This window comes from Macrotis lagotis, chromosome 4, assembly GCF_037893015.1.
Source record: "Macrotis lagotis isolate mMagLag1 chromosome 4, bilby.v1.9.chrom.fasta, whole genome shotgun sequence".
NCBI classification, from domain to species: Eukaryota; Metazoa; Chordata; class Mammalia; order Peramelemorphia; family Peramelidae; genus Macrotis; species Macrotis lagotis.
In genome coordinates this window covers 263,047,643-263,064,930 of record NC_133661.1, presented here as the reverse complement: position 1 = coordinate 263,064,930, position 17,288 = coordinate 263,047,643, and the positions used below count along the sequence as shown (strand labels likewise).

The 17,288-nt window shown below is 32.5% G+C and overlaps 1 protein-coding gene across 4 annotated transcripts in view; it reads right to left on the bottom strand.

The window, feature by feature from the left end:
* Positions 1-6,885: 6,885 nt before the first annotated feature.
* PPM1A (protein phosphatase, Mg2+/Mn2+ dependent 1A) overlaps positions 6,886-17,288 on the bottom strand; it is a 113,032-nt gene continuing 102,629 nt past the window's right edge. For 2 of the 4 annotated variants that reach the window (XM_074235941.1, XM_074235944.1), the window contains exons 5-6: positions 15,014-15,071; positions 14,543-14,936 (exon numbers count right to left, since the gene is read on the bottom strand). In XM_074235941.1, the coding sequence (XP_074092042.1) occupies positions 14,898-14,936; positions 15,014-15,071 (97 nt within the window). In that variant the 3' untranslated portion in view covers positions 14,543-14,897. Of the gene's footprint in view, positions 14,112-14,542; positions 14,937-15,013; positions 15,072-17,288 lie in introns of those variants that run through there. The other 2 variants (XM_074235942.1, XM_074235943.1) reach the window with 2 other exon arrangements.

Here is a 17,288-nt window from a genome sequence, read left to right as displayed (position 1 = left end):
GAAGGACAAACAACAAAAACTGTTAAGACAATGGGAAGAATCTCACATCAAAAGGGGACAAACGAACACTGACCATATGGGAGCTAATAAACTTAAGAGAATACGTTAATAAAGTTGCTAGTTCTCCAAGGGGACAGAAAGAGGGATTTAAGCTGAGGTTGTTGGTGTCTCTTGCCTAGGGGTACCAAGGGAGATGATATTGTTCTGCTAGCTTCTGGGAGTGTTTTTCCAATCCTATTAAGTCTCTTTTGATCCAATTTTTCATGGAAATTTTTGATATTTTCAATGATTCTACATAATAATAAATTTAGTTACTACACCAGTTTAGTCCATGCTAGTAATATCTACCTGAAGAATGCAGATCACATGGGGAGTGGATACAGTCAAATCTCAGTCAATTACCAAGGAAAAAGAAGAGAAGACTGAGTCAGGAAGAACAGAATTTCCTTTTAGCCCAATAACTCTTTAGTTAATAGGAAGGAAATAGCATGATACATGTGGATGACACAATTTCTAAAATTAATTAGCCATATCTTAAGTTTTATATGTCTTTAATTACATCATAAAAAAGAATTCTTTTCAATTAAAAAAACTAATTTTTAAATTAAAAAATCTAACTGTTCTCATCCTTTTTCCCATAAAACATGGGATACCACTACCTATTAGGTTTTGGGCAAGAACTTAACCTCCCTGAATTTCAGGGTCTCTCTGATCCTGTAAAAGATCTCTAAATTCTTTTCCAATGTGAAATCTGATCATCATGTAGTTAACTCCCTCCTTATCACACCCCTCCCTTTTTTTTTGCTTTCTTTCTTGTTCCCATATATAAAACAAGGAAGTACAAATTCCAAAATGATTCCCATTTAAATAAATGTCTAAGAAAAGATACAAGTGTTATAATAAATAAGCATTTTTTGGAGTTCTACAAATTATCTAATTTTAGCTTCTACATTTGTACAGTTTTTTTTAAAAAGGCATTGAAACACTAAAAAAAAAGATCTTCAGGTTCTGAAAACTATATTAAAAATAACACTTCCAAATTTTCCATTAAAACGACAGAATGGTTTAGGCAAAAAAACTGAACTAAACCAAGCAATCATCATAAATCAGTGTCACATTCTTCCTTAAATGGTAGAGACCCCTCCTCTAGAAAGCTTCCTATTGAGCACTGGAGCTCATTTCAGTGGAGAGTGCAAGGCATTGTTAGATGCCAAGTATCTCTTCTTGAGATAAGCTAATAATTCTATGGTCAGAAAATAGAATGTTGTCAGATACAGATTTTTATTTGGATTTATAAACATGTGTGAATATACATTAAACACTTAATTATACCATCCATACAGCACTCAGTCAACAGTTTCAAGACTATAAATAAATGTTTTTTTTAAAAATCAGGTCAGAGCACAAGCCACAAATCCTTGGGAAGCCTGAGGGTGTAGCAGAATCCACTGACATCAGACTTTTGAAAACTGATTAGAAAATCCTTACAGGGAAATGAAGTCAATGACCTGATATGCAAAATGAATAAAAAGAAATTCCCACAACTGAATCCTAGTTAGCACTGGGGTGGACCTTCCCATTTTATGGAGTAGGAAACAAAAGTTCAGAGAGCTAAAAGTGAATTGTTCCATGTCATATAGCAGATGGACTGAAACTCAGTCACATTTTTGTAATAACATAAAGGTCATCACTGTTTCCACTTCCATTCCATCAAAAAAAGTCTAGGGATGTACATTTCAGTGTACATCCCTGGGATGTACATTTCAGTGTAGTTGTTCAATGTGGGGAATTTGTTGCCAAGGGGCTAGCTGTATTTAAGTATTAGACAACTGCCTATAAAAACAAGAACTAAAGATTGTCAGCAGAAATGTTTAGTTCATTCATCAGGCCTTCCCTCGGTTGTCTCTGACAAGTAAAAGAAATCAATGGTGATCTTCTATGTACCCCTAAATTATTAAGCAAAAGAAATTTATTTAACTGGGAACATTCTGAAAATATATTTGACTTTATAATACATCACTTCAGAAGATAATAGTAGCCAGCATTAATACAGTGCTTTAATATTTCTGAAACACTTAACCGTGACCTCATTCAATAACTTCAGATAAAAGGAACAACTTCAATATTTCCCCTCAATCTTTCTCTTCCTTTCCATTCTCTTTTCCCACTGAATTCACATTGAATGTTTATGGTGTGAAAAGTATGCTATTATTGTTCAAAAAGCACTTCCCTAAGTTTAATTGTTGTTAGATGTTAGCTACTGTTAACTGGCAATCTAGTTTTATTAAGAACTTTCTCTTCACTGAAATATTTTCATTTATAAGGTGTAAGAAATAATCCTAAACCCAAAACACAAGGATACCAAAAAAGATTACAGAATCAAACTTATTTATGCTAATGCAAGATGGGCATTGGTCTAAATATCAGTAAGAGAACAAATTAAATTGAGTAAGGCTTTTAACTTAAAAAAATCATCCTATTTGATTACTAGAAAGGAACTATAAGACTAAGGAGACATGCAGGAATATATAATGAAATCTAATAAGTATCAGGTATTTACTTGGACCTTTAAGGTTATTTAAGAGCACTAGTTTGGGAATATATCTGGAAAAAATTATAAAATTTTAATTATTAAAAAACTACCAGAAGCTCTTAGGTCTGGATAATACAACTATCTATCTAGTATAGATATAAAAATTTGATTAGATAAGTTGCCTTAGCCAAAAAGTGTAGCCATACAACAAGCTTAGGAATCTAAAGCTATTAAATTCTTAAGTTAAAAAAAAAATTAGACCATGAATTTCAGGCTTGTTATTATTCAATTGATTCAATTATGGAAATTGAGGCAAACAGGGTTGTGACTTACTCAGGGTCACACAGCTTAGTAAATGTCTGAGGCCAGATTTGAACTTGGGAAAAATGAGTCTTCCTGACTCTAGGCCAGGCACTGTAACCATTTTACCGCCTAGATTTCAAGTCTCATGGAAAGCATTTTTAATTATCTAACTTACAATATACAAACAACTTATCAATATCTTTCTTCCTTTAAGAAACAATGATCAGGACTTAGAAAAAATATCATTTCTTATTTGGTCTTATAAAAACTGAACTTATGGAGGTAATGTGAGGTAAAGGTCTACTGGATAATGAATGTACAATTCTCCACAACTAACTTAACCTCTTTGTACTGTAGGTAACTCTTTCAAGGTTATCACCAAAAGATGTCTCATATTGATCTGGGAGGCAGTCAGAATTCTCTACGTTCTCTACTGATACTTCTAGGTGCTCCCTTTGCCATTTGTGACTTAATGAGAAATTATTACCCAATCTAAATCTGAAGCTGTTATTTATTAGTTATCATTCTCCTTTCTCAAGGACATCTGAGTGGGTTCATAGTTCCTTTAATCCTTAATCTTGCCTTTTTGTGTGTGAGAATGTTTGCTTAAATAACCTAATCTCCTGGTTTGGCAAAATACTAAACTCCCAGGATGTATTCCCTCTCTGCAACTAAAGAGGGATACTCAATTAATAAGCATACAGTAAATGCCTACAAAGTGCCAGGCATTGTGATAGAGGAGCTAGAAACAAAGTCAAAGAATGAAATAAACACCATATTAAAGGAATTTACATTTTAACAGTGGAAACAGCAGGGACAAATGCAAAAAGGATACTGAATAATCAGAAGCAAATATAATTTGGCTAAAAAGGTGTAGAACAGATGGTGGAGTAGTCATGAAAGACGTCAGGCAGAAGGGGATGCCTCAGTTGTGTTTTAAAGGGAGACAAGGATTCTACAAGGTAGAGCTGAAGATAGTGTTTCAAATATGGGAGAAAGCAGAAAACTATGGGGGTGAAGATACAGTTTACATAAATCTCAAGAGGGTTCAATGAAGAAGACTGGATTGGGTCAGGTAGTAAAGGTTAAGAGACAATAAGGAAGCTACTACAGCTTAGGAGTACAGGTATTTAAGGAAAATCACTACCAACTGTGTGGAGGATGGAGCAAAGAAAGAATTGGACCACAGACACCAAATCAAGAAACTGGTAGTCTAGCTTGAAATAAGGTGGTTGCTGGATGAGTAGGATTAGAAGGGGAGAGATGTTACAAAGATAAATGCAACAATCAGATGAATATGTGTGTGTGTGTGTGTGTGTGTGTGTGTGTGTATATTTGATGTACATATATGAGAGAGAGGTAAGGGGAGTAAGGAGGGAATGACACCAAGATTATAAACCAAGAGTAGCAGTACCCCAGAGTGAAATAGGGAAGTTAGTAAGACTGGGTGGGAAGAAGATAAGTTGTGTTTTTTGACATATTAAATTGTCCTGGAACATCCAGTTTGAAATGCTCAACAGGTGGTAAGGTATTCAATAAGACAATGTATCCTCCTTTCTAACTGATTCTCCACACTGTTCTCTCTCCCTACCAAGCAGTCTTGATCAGACCTGACCTAACTTCAAAACCCTTCACTATTTGCTACCACTCCTCAAGCTTCTATCCCTTCCTCCTTTTTTTCCAAACTCCTTGAAAAACCTGTCTAGATTAAGTTTCACTTCATCTCCTCTCATTCTTCACTCAACTTTTTTTAATATGGCTTCCAAATTTTTTGCACAATTGATATGGTTCTATCTCTCAATTGTCATGCTAATGTTCATACTCAGTTATCTCATAATCTCCATCACTGGCAATTGTTGACACCCCTTACTAGATGTTCATGGCAGTTTTCTCCCTTGCTTTACCTCTTTTCTGACTGCTCAGTTTCCTCTGCTGGATTATCATACATGTTAATTTGCCCCAAGGTTCTAGCAAAGATCTTTACTTCTCTCTAAATGTCTCATCAATTTACATATATTTAAGTTATTCTCCTTCCTGAGCTCCAGGAGCACAGCAGCAGCAGTCTATAGGTCATTTTGAACTGTAAATGTAACATGTCCAAAATACACAACATTTTTGAACTTAATACAGTTTTTCATCACCTATCACTTCAACTACAACAAGCAAACTGTTCTCCCTGCTTTGTCTTTTTCCCACTCCAACTACCAAAGTTACCAATCTGATTTTTTTCTAATTGCAGCTTGTTCTTCAGTGGTCTTCAACCATTGCCTATAAACTACTGTTTTTCAGGCTTAATATATATTCACAGATCCTTTTCATCTACATTATGTTCTAGCCAAAAATGGCCTTCTTACTGTTACTTGTAAAATAACTTCATCTCCCAGCTCCATGGTTTCCCACATCTGTAATGGATATCTTTCTTTCTCTAGTTCAGATCACATGCTTCCTTCTAAACATGGTATTTCTTATTTCCCCTAGATACTATAGCCTTCTCATTCCTAAATTATCTTGTACTATTTGTATATCCAGATATATGTACATGCCTCTCCTAGGGAGACAGCAAGTTTCTTGAAGTATGGACTTACTTTCAATTTGTCCTTTTATCCCCATTACTAAGTACAGATCTTGGTACTTATATGTTGATTGTTTAGGAGAGTGAGTTTCCCAAACCAATGAAAGTATAGATCTCATCTTAAAAATCCTACTGGAGTTCCTATATCTATACAATCACAATTGTTAGAAATAATATTTCCTTATCTGTGGATAGATTAAACTTATCTAATAAATTAAGAAAGGAAAAAAAAAGTGAAGGAAAAATTTCTCCCTGTGGTAATTTCTGAGTAGGTATCAAACTATCTTGAAGTGTAAAGTAATGACAATAAATAAAAATCTTACTGATTTCCTATGACTAATATTTTTAAAAATAGAAAATCTTGAGTTCCAGAAAAATCTGGAACTATTTAAAAAAATAGCAACTTTACATTGACTGAAAATATCTTATTCATTACATCTATTTCATTACAGCAAGATCACATTTTTTTAAATTACTCTGATTATCAGGGAAAACAAGACTTGCTTGAATTTATAGAACCAAAGGCTTGTAAGGAGCTCCAAATGCATAATTACATTTATTCTAATGCTACTCAAAAAAATTAATGACTTGATTAAAGGCAGAATTAATATAGTATGATAATCTTTAAAATTTTTTCTCATTAAGTCAACCTAAGATTTAATCTTTGTTGAAAACTGACTTATACTGGTTAATTATAGATAAACTGAGCAGATGCTAACTGATCAAATGTCCTTTTTAAAGGAGAGTATAAACCTCTCCAATTCCTTCTCTATAGACTTCATTTGGGGCAATCTCTTGGATTCCCTTCCAGTTTTCATCTAGTAGAAAACTGAGGGGGAAAACAAGAATATTTATTCCCACAAGAAACATTTAGACTTCTTGGTTATTAAGGGCTCTGATCAATTTTTGTAGGTTTTTCACACAACAATAAGCAGCTGATTTGAATTAGATAATTTATGATTGCTTATAATTAAGAACTCTTCATATATATATATATATATGTATATATATACATATATATATACATATATATATATATATATATGAAAAGCAACTTTACATGGAGAAGACTAAAGATCGGCCTTGGAGACAGGAAGACATAAGTTAAAGTACTACCCCCTTGACACATATTCACTCTGTGATTTAATTTCTCAATGCTCCCAAGCAATTCTCTAAGGTTGCATATTAATTACCTTCAATACTGGTAATTTTCCAAAATGATGACATAAAGTTCCTAACAAGAAAGAAGTACTGTAATTCTAAATGGCAAACTTCAGATTTACCTTTAAGCTAAGCAATGAACAAGAAAACAATACAAATTTTAACTAAAAAATATGCTCAACACTATTTTCTCCACATATACACCTAAAGCCAATTTCAACTTATTCAGGATTTTCCTTAGAACAAGTTATAAAAATCAATGGTAGTGATTTACATATTTAAAGAAATGTTCTACATAAAACTAAACAATCATAAATACACACAAATTATGTAATTGCCTGTTTATTATTTAGTGGCACCATTTTTTGGCAAACTATAAATTATTTCTAAGTCCCATTTCCCATATACAATCTGTAACCATTTACAGGCTTAATGCAATTCTTCAATGGAGTCTAAACAGGAAGTACATCTTTAAAAGTTAGAAACTAAATTCACACATTTTCTTTGGGACCAGAAATTGGTACACAGTACAAAATATACATTTATTGAACTTAATTGTAAACACATTTTGGATCACATAAACTGCAAATAGTGGATAATCATTGTGGAGAATATTATACATTGTAATTAAGGAAAATAGCTCTGCTTTGTATATTAGTCTCAAAATTATAAAATTTTATAATGAAGCTATGTATTTTGCAAACATGCTCTTTAAGCTTACATGTCTTCATAATATTAATACATTCTAAAGGGAAAAATTACATTTTCACAAAAAATTTTGAATCTTACACTAGGCTAAAACAATCAGCATTGCATGGTACTACAAATAAGATCTGTTTTCTCCACTGAAGATATTTAGTTCATAAAAGGTAAGAGAGCGGTGATTTCTCCACTTAAAAATGCATATAAATGAATCTACTACTAATTAGAGATCAGTGGAAAATTAACCAAAACATCTACTTGTTGACAAAAAAAAATCCAAACTTCAGTTAACACTCAAACCTCTTTTTTATTGTACATATGTTTTGGAAGAAATGTTATTAACCCTGGGCTAGTGGCTTGAAATGTACACAATTATTAACTTCTTCTCTATTAGTACTTTAATCTATTATACCTTGAAATCTGAAATGGCCTGCATATATGTTCGATATTTAATGGATTCTAACACCAACGATGAATACCAGAAATCTAATCTACTAAATTGCATGAGTTAAAGAAAAAAAATGAGTAAATCTCTGACAATAAATTTATGTGGGTAATAAAGTATGCATAGGAAGCACTACATCATATGTGCCTTATTTGGGTCAGTGTTTCTACTATAAATCTTTTTTTTAAATTCCACTTAATCTTCTGTCAGTTAAGTTTCCAGGGTCAAATCTTCTTAGAAAAGGATTAATTTCCTCAAAGAAAAAAAAAAGGGATTAGTCCTAACCTTTCAACACTTAAAAACACAAAATTTTTAAAAGTCATAGGGCATATTCTGCTTTGCAGAACATAGCCCAAACATGAATTATTTAGAGAAAGGAAACTCTCCATTTCAGACTTTTGCTAAATTCTTACCTCCAAGCACCTCCCTCCAGCCTCCAAACTTAAACAAACTTTCCTAAAGTAAACTGAGTTCATCTTGTGTTCTGATCATTATTGAGTTTTGATTATTTGGAGTTTTCTTGCTTGTTTTCAATACATACATTATGTGTGTGTGTGTGTGTGTGTGTGTGTGTGTGTGTGTATGTGTGTGTGTATATACATACACATATATATGTATATACACATATATATAAATAAAATTCTATTAGTACAGTATCACTATATAAATATACTATGCATATGGCATTTTTGGCACTCACCGATTACACCTGCAATTACTAAAATAGGAAAGTAGCTGCAGAACCAGCTATGTACACAAATATAAGTTGTTTCAAAAAGTACTACATATATTTGCAAATATATTATTAAGTAGTAATTTCCTGGATGATCAAAAGATTCTGTGTACAAAAGAATAAAAAGGCTCTACATAATTCTTCTAAACTTTAAAGTTGATAAGAAAGTAATTAGCAGGAAAATTTAAATGACCTATAGAATTAAGATCATTAAAGGGTTTCGGTGCAGTAATAATGTGAAAGATAAGAGTTTTATAATTTTATACTGTTATTATTTTTATCAGATGAGTTCAGGAAAAATATAAATGGCTACATTAGTATGATTCTTTTAAAATTACTTCCATGTTGATAGAGCAATAATTTTTATCACTAGGTATTTCTTGCAGAAAAAAGTGATAATGTTGAAGTTAAAATTGGATTTTTCTGACAAGATGCAACAACATCAGTGATTCACAGTGGAACCCCCAAACCTATTATACCTATGAAAATAATTAGTGCCTATTCTTTTCATCCTCACTCACTCCTGATGTTCCCAGCTACTTCTCCTATTATTTTAATCCTATTTTAACACATCATTCAATAAGAAGCAGCATGGTGCCATTAATGAATAAGGAGCTAGTCTTGGTCAAGAAGACCCCAACTGAATTCCTGGGTTTTTTTTAACGCAAAAGAGCAGTGGAAAGGGCAATGGACAAATTATGTAATCTGTTAATGACCCCAAGCAACTACCCTAAGACTATAAAGTCGCAGAGGATTCTGTTACAGTGGAGGCAGTTTTCACATGGAGAGTTCTCCAACCCCAGTGAAATTAGATTCAGACTCTGACCCCTTCAAAGTTATCAGACATTCGGACACCTTTAAATATGCCCTCTCTCATTATAATGAAGCTAAACACTAAACATTCTTAACCAAACAAAGTTGGCTTGTTTTAGACTGATAAAGATAAAAGAACTAGGACAAAGAGAAGGATGAGGCATTTTGTGTGGGACAAGGAAAAACATTATTATATCTCTGCTACACACCCAGCAAACTGATCAAATAGACCACTTCTTTTTCTTGTTCTTAGTAATGAAACAAAAGTGTAAGTGGCCAATGTAGTTTCATTGTCAGCTAAAATTATCCTAATGAACACTTTCCTCTAAGCATTTGCTAGAAATTTCATGAGGCCATGAGCAAAGAGCTTAAAATAGCAAGTAGGTAAAAGGGAAAGTATCTAGTTATGCCAGAGTCAATAAAAATGGAAAATGTCCACCTGAGGGTGAAACAGAAAAGGGCAAATCACATTTTACTTCTTTATTATTCAGAATATTTGAGAATCACTTGTAATTTAAAAAAATAAGTTCTTTCACTTAATAAACCGTATCTATAAATTTGGGAGATACTTTTAAAAAAATTATTCCTAGCACTCTGAAATAATACTAATTTTTTAAAAAGGGACTTCAATTTAACAAACAAAAATGGATGGTATATATTGTGGCGGCATATGACTAAAAGACACAGAGAATCAGATATCCAAATTTTCATGTTATTAACTATTAAAATAATTTTTTATGGAGAAAGAAAGCCATGAAATTTCCCGATACCTAAAGAAAAATAAATCCATTAGAAATTTGGACCACTACTATTTAATCAAAACAATCATTTCCCCTGCAATGTTTGCAAAGTCATACTCTAGGGACTCTTCATAGAATAAAATTTTGCAACTTGAAGCAGTTTTTATATTCTGATATATTTACATTAAAACATCTACACTAATACCATATCCTACAGTAATACTGTACAAGTGGAAATCAAAATATTTGATCCTAAAACTTCTAATTTACTCTTTCCATCAACTCTTAGAACAAAACAGAAACCCATTATTCAATAGCACAGTAGGGAAAAATATTGAATTCCTAAATAAATAGGTTAGAGGAAGTAAAATGTCAATTAAGCCACAAACAGCCACTTTGCTGAAAAGGAATAGAACACTGACACTGAGCAGCTAATTAATGATGGCAATGGCTGTAGAAAACATTTTTTAATAGAACTAAAAATTAAAGCTCAAACCCTAAACATATCTCTAGGGGCCTAAGTGATTCATAGTTTTCTTCCTGAAAGGTTGTTCTAACCTTTTATTTACATCTATAGAACCCACAAAATACACTTAATCCTTAGCACACCAAATTAAACACCCCTATGTTAAAGCACAAACATTTTTTTTAAAACAAGATTTCAATTTGAAGGTTAGGAAAAGGTGTAGAGAGAAAGGATGAAAGTCAAAGGATATAAATGACAATTTGATTGGCATGTAGCACTAACCCACACACAAAAGTTAAATTTCTCTACTACACTGAAAGTTTCTTAAGGTGAGGGCATATTTGAATCCTCCATGGTGCCCAGCACATACAAGGAGCTCAATAAATATTAATTGGAAAGCTATGTTAGTGGATATAGTACAAAATACCACCCAAAGGGATTGTATTATAGGAATGAAATCTTAATTATATACATTCACTTCTTTTTTAAAAATCCTGATTTTTTTTTTTTAACTTATGGGAAATCAGGAAATAAAATTAGCAATGTCTGCAGTGGTTCTTAATACTACAACAAGAGCAGATGAACACAATATTTTATAACTAAAATAAAAGTTTCATTTAATAAATCTTTAATGCTTAATTGATAAAATAAAGAATATATAGATAGATAGATTTCTAAAAAGTTAATGTTAATATTGAAAACTGCTTAGAACATTAAACAGCTACCTACTGAAAGGTACATGTCCCCAAAGTAACCATTAAGACATTTTATCTGACAGTACACTCAAAACTTGATGAACCAGTGGAGCTAAGTTAGGTAAAGGGAACATATCTATGTATGGTTTCTGAAAGTGGATTTCTATATAACATGCCATTTCCTTTTTAAATAGGTAAACTGGGTCCATTCTATTAGAACATTTAAATCAAAATACATTTGGAATACCACATTACAACACTGTTACCACACAAGAATTTTCCCTAAAAGGGAAATAGCGCATGAAACTTCAAAATTATGTGGCACAGCCCCTGAGGTGCTAAAGGTTTTAGCACAACAACAAAAGTCGAATAGGTACAATAAATGAAATACACAACAAAGGTGCAAAAAAGTGCCTTTTAAAAGTATGGTTAATATTTTTTTCAGGGAATAGTAAAAACATATAGTCCATTGCTCTAATAAGGTATACATCCTCATTGCATGTATTTTCATAATCAAAAGTACCTAGCACGGCAGTGTTTATTCACAGATTATAGATTCAGTGTTCTCAGACCATAGTTACGTACTGAATACAAAGCCAGAATAAATTATTTTAGACATTTCTTTCACCTTTAGTCATAGGTGAAATACTGGCAAACTGTAATAGAATGTTTTTAATGTTTTCATTCTTTAGACAGAGCCTCCCAAAACAGTTTTTAAATAAATTTCATTATGACACACGGTGTGATTATTATTTGAAATATGACTTTCTGCCATAATTCGCATTGTGATTTTAAGATTTTACATTTCAAAAATGTCCATAGTCCAGTTCAAAGTTTGTTGTTTCTAGAAATAAATTTTAGTCTAAACATTAAAGAACAGGCTTGTCCTAAGAAGAATTCAGTTTTCTACACTGATACATGTACCTGGTAATCAAAATCACTGGTCATTTAAACTACACATTAACTTTGTGTAAGGAGTACAGAGTCAAAATTTAGGTTATTATAACAGTTTTCATTCTACAATGGAATTAGACATTAGAAGAAAGTGGTCTTTAACCCAAATTACTTAATTCAAATAGTACTAATATTTTCTTCAGTCATGCTGATATAGGATACAAAAAGACAATTAAGTTACATTTAATCACCCCACACAAGAGGGATAAAAGAAAGATTTTGCTGGTATATTAACTATATTTAAATCTGAGACATTTTAAATTACTTTGTCCAATATTCTTTAACCTTGCATTAGTTTTAAGGCTACATATTATGTATATATACACAAATATGTGTCTTTCCAAATTAGGGAAAAGACAAATAGAGTAAATAGCATCATATCACATTTTTACACCAAGTTTTGATTTTGTATTAGATGAAGGATTAAATCTTACATTTTAATGACTTTCCTGTGGAGAAATTTGTCTACTGAATAATTAAAACTACATACTGATAACAGAATATTCTCAACCTAAAGAGACATTATAAAAGAGCACAAAAACAGTGGTTTTTCAACATGACTTGATTTGAAAACTTACTTTCATATGATAAAGGGAAAAATATAGGTCTAAAATAAGATAATTTGATTTTGATATCTATAATTCCTTAACTTTTGAATGTTACTTTTAATGACCAATGCTTAAATGTGATCAACATGCTCTATTGCAAATCACAAATGTATTTTAACCACTAGTATTCTAAATAAGTGGGTCAATTAAAACACAAACACATTCACATATGTCATAAAGTGTTAGATTGTCAGGCTTCAACTAACATTTTCATTAAATGGTAGGTAAATTCAAGCAGATGCACTTCTGAATGAAAAATAGACAGTCTGAAAGAAACCCATTTAAAATAGATTAAGGAATAACAGTTATTTAATCCTCTAGTCCATCTAATGGAGGGAGAGAAATTCCATCTATGCCTTGGGCAACATCATGGTCCATTTTAAAAATGGGTTTTCATATCTACATGCCTGAAACCCCTCATTTACAATGACACGGTATTTTAAAAGACAGAGGGAGAAAAAAGAGGAATTACACATACATGATTAAATGTCTTGTTTGTTAAAATCAAGCTTTATTGATAAAATGGAGTTCAGAATATTTTACTAGGAACAGCAGCAGGCCCAGCCAATCATGATAGTAAAAATGCTACAGATTCCTACTCTACGTAGGAAGCTGTTCCTTATCAATTAGTAATTTAATGTAAGGACTTGCAAAAGAGGTGCAAAGAATCAAGGCATTCTAGCCCCAAGATCAAAATTTTTATGAATACACTATTACTTGCAATAATAAGCGGCAACAAGGAAAAAACATCCTGAAAGAGTTTATGAATGAACTAGCTATAGTCTTATGCTAGTCCACTGCCAAGGAATTAAGAGTGTTTGAAATAACTTCATGGATGTTCATCTTTGTAAGATTTTTGAAATTATTCTTCATAATCGTGTATATTTTTGAGCATCTCACTGGCCAGGCTGCCGCTCCCCCAACCCCCATCCCAGATCCAAAACACAACATGAATTTAAAAAGGGCTACCCATCTATCTGTTGCATCACACAACAAGCCAAACATTTTAAACTTTGATAGGATTTTTTTAAAGCAGTTCATAATTAAATATGAGCATTTTGTACAAGGACAATTGCACTTTACCAAAAAAAAAATCATACAACAAAAATGCTGAAGTCTGATTTACAACATGAATTATGGTTTGAAATCACGTTTACATAAGTCTCAATTTTATAAAAAAAAAAAAGATCAGTTCTGGGCTAGTTGTTGTACTGCTGTAGTTCTGTGGTGTCATCTTGCTCACCCTTATAGCATCCCCTTCTTTAATATTGAAGATGTATGTTAAGAAGGTTCAGTGAAGTTCAGCTGTACTTCCTTGGGAGGATGAAGGTAAACTCCAGGCTAGATGAGAAGTTTTTACCACATATCATCAGCTGATGTAGAGTCCTTTATGAAGGAAAAAAAGGCACTTTTTAAGGACTAGAGCTGCCATACATAATATCTTCTGCATAATCATGACAAGTTTAAAATAAAAAAAAAAAGATTCCTATGTCACAGATCCTAAGCTAGACTCTATTTTGTAATACACAACATCAAGTGAGTTCAGACCAAAGGCTTTGTAAAGTAAAAAAGATAGTAAGTTCTCAGATTAAGCTCTCTAATTTCTCTTCATGCCACCATTTTTTTATAAATCTCAGCAATATAAGGAAAAATTAAGACCTCCAATAAAGCCAAAAATGTTAATAGAAAAACATTATAATATAATCTGATTATAGAGGAATATTAGAGCTGAAAAATACCTCAGTCCAAAGCTCTCATTTCATAGATGAAGAAAAGTTTTTTTTAAAGTCTTTTAAAAAACAAAACAAAAATCAGAATGCTTTATCAACAAAAAACTTCTAGAGGCATATTAATGTGTGGATTTCTAGTATTTGAAAACAGCACTGAAAAATGTGAATATAGCTTAATATTTGCATGTGCTAAATTAAGTTTACTGAAAACCACTTAAAATATCCATTTTTAAGGTTATTCCCAAATATAAAAATTATACAGTGGAAACATTCATAAGGCATGTAATCAAGGAAGCTTACAACCCTAGAATTCACAAAAAACTTCCTTTCTTTTTTCCTTTTTTTTTTTTTGGAGAGGTGGCCACTCACCATGATTATGTCCTCAATCACTAGAACTGTGGTTCAGGCAGAGATCAGAGCAAGCAGAATTCAGAGCAATCAATCAGGGGTGTGTGTAAGAGAATGGGTGTAGTGAACAGCTCTGCAAAAACAGGTAGGAAGGATATGCATTTAGAGAGAAGGGGAAGGGGTAGAAGGAGGAGTGAAGGCATTACTTACAGTGTCATCATTTCTGAAAGGATTCAGTCTATTGTAAACGGCTTCAATTACACTCCGCCTAAATTAAAAAAAAGGCAAGAAAGCATTATTCTTCTTTGGCAATAATACATTTCTCCATGTTAAAGAAATAACATGATTATTTTGAAATGATCTTACATTTAGGTTCAATTTTCTACTTCCTAGTCTAAGTAAATAAGGGCCATTTTTGATTTTTTATTCCACAGATTAGTATTTGAAGAAGAGAGTCTACAATGTAGAATTCTGTGATTCTTACAATGTATGGAATCCTTAACAATAGGGAGAAAGGCTGATAAATAGCAAAGGGGCTAAAGAGGAGTGATTTTTTAACTTCCATGACATAGTAGCAACTTTTACCAAACATGAATTCCATGTTAACTTAGAAATAATTAATCATAGTGAGTACTTACATATAGTGTTTTAAAGGTTTGCAAAGAGCTTTACAAATATTACCTCATTTTATCCTCACAAAAACCCTGGGAAGTATATGCTATTAGCTTCATTTTATAGATAAAAAAAAAATTGAGAGAGAGAGAGGTAAACTTACCCAGAATCACAAAACCAGTGTGTATCTGGGGGTGCATTTGAATTCAGAATTTCCTGACTCCAGTCTATCCTATTTTCTAAGCTACACAGCGCAAAATTTGACATAATCTGTATGGAACCAAAATTATAAGCAAATGTCCTTTTTGCATGTTTTAATAAAATCAGTGACTTTGGTATAAAAAAGAAAAATTATTCAAAAGGCAAATTAAAAAAAGGACTTGAATCTTAAAATTTAAATGTTTCAATAAAATGTAGATAAAAATTGTTGGAAAGGAGGGAGCAACAGTTCTAAAATAGGAACACAAGTAATGTGTACTAATTTTGCTTTAAAATAAAGAGGTGTTGTGGGCAGCTAGGTGGCGCAGTGGGCGGCTAGGTGGCGCAGTGGGCGGCTAGGTGGCACAGTGAATAGAGCACCGGCCTTGGAGTCAGAAGTACCTGGGTTCAAATCCAACCTCAGACACTTAATAAATACCTAGCCGTGTGGCCTTGGGCAAGTCACTTAACCCCACTGCCTTGAAAAATCTAAAATGAACAAATAAATCAACAAACAAATAAATAGGTGTTGATCACAGTAATACAACAGTCACAGCAACAGCTTACAAAAAAGGGATGTTAAGAAATGTATTTCTGAATTGTTTCAATAAAGCTAAATAAAAGTTAAAATAGAAATAATCTAGAAAACATCATTTGTATACCTTTGGCACACTTTTAATATCTGAATAGAAAGTTAAGCCTAAGGGGCAGCTAGGTGGCATAGTTGATAAAGCCTTGGAGTCAGGAGTACCCAAATTCAAATCCAGACCCAGACACTTAATAATTTGCCTAGCTGTGTGACCTTGGGTTAAGTCACTTAAGCCCATTGCCATAAATGAATGAATGAATGAATGAATGAATGAAATTTTTTGAATACTAATCACTAAACCCTAAATGGAATCTCTGTTATATTAAAGTCCAGGATGGTCATCCTAAAAACCTTGATAGAGAGGAAAAGAAAGCCAAGTCTACAGGAGCAAAACCAAATATAAAAATAAGAGATGTCAATACAACAAACCTGCCTGCTCAGTAAACCTATCTCTGTACTCAATGTTAAAGGAGCTATAAGCACTTTGATAAGGCATAGTATTTGCTTCTGGAATGTAGAGGGGGAATGTGAAAGACTATGACAAATCACAAATAACTAACATACAAAATAATACATAAAAATTTTTTAAAATGTGAATAAATTTGCTATTTCAAGTCCAAGGCAGGAAAAATTCATAACTGACTTAAGAAGAGCACGGAAGGATCAAAGTATAATAATTTATAGCTGCATGGGGCTCAGATATTTTCATTTTCAATCACCTAATTTTAAAGATGAAGAAATGGAGGCCCAGAGAAAATCAAGTGGCTTGTCCAAGTCACTTGGGGTAATAAATAAAACAATCAGAATTTGAATTCAGGCTTCAAATTTGAAATCTATCACACATTAGTCCACCTCAACATGTTGCTTCAGCTGGGCTTCCTGCAGGAGTTGGCATTTGTTACAGGGTTTGAGAATTAGGAATTTAAAAATGAGCAGAAAGTCAACAGATGACAGATTGGGAAAAGAATGCTATACATAGGAAATATGATCAAAGAAATGGAGGCAGAAAAATGTACAACATAACCAAGCCCTAAAAGTAATCCCGTCTGACTGGAGCATGGAAAAAATTGAGGAAACATAGGAAAA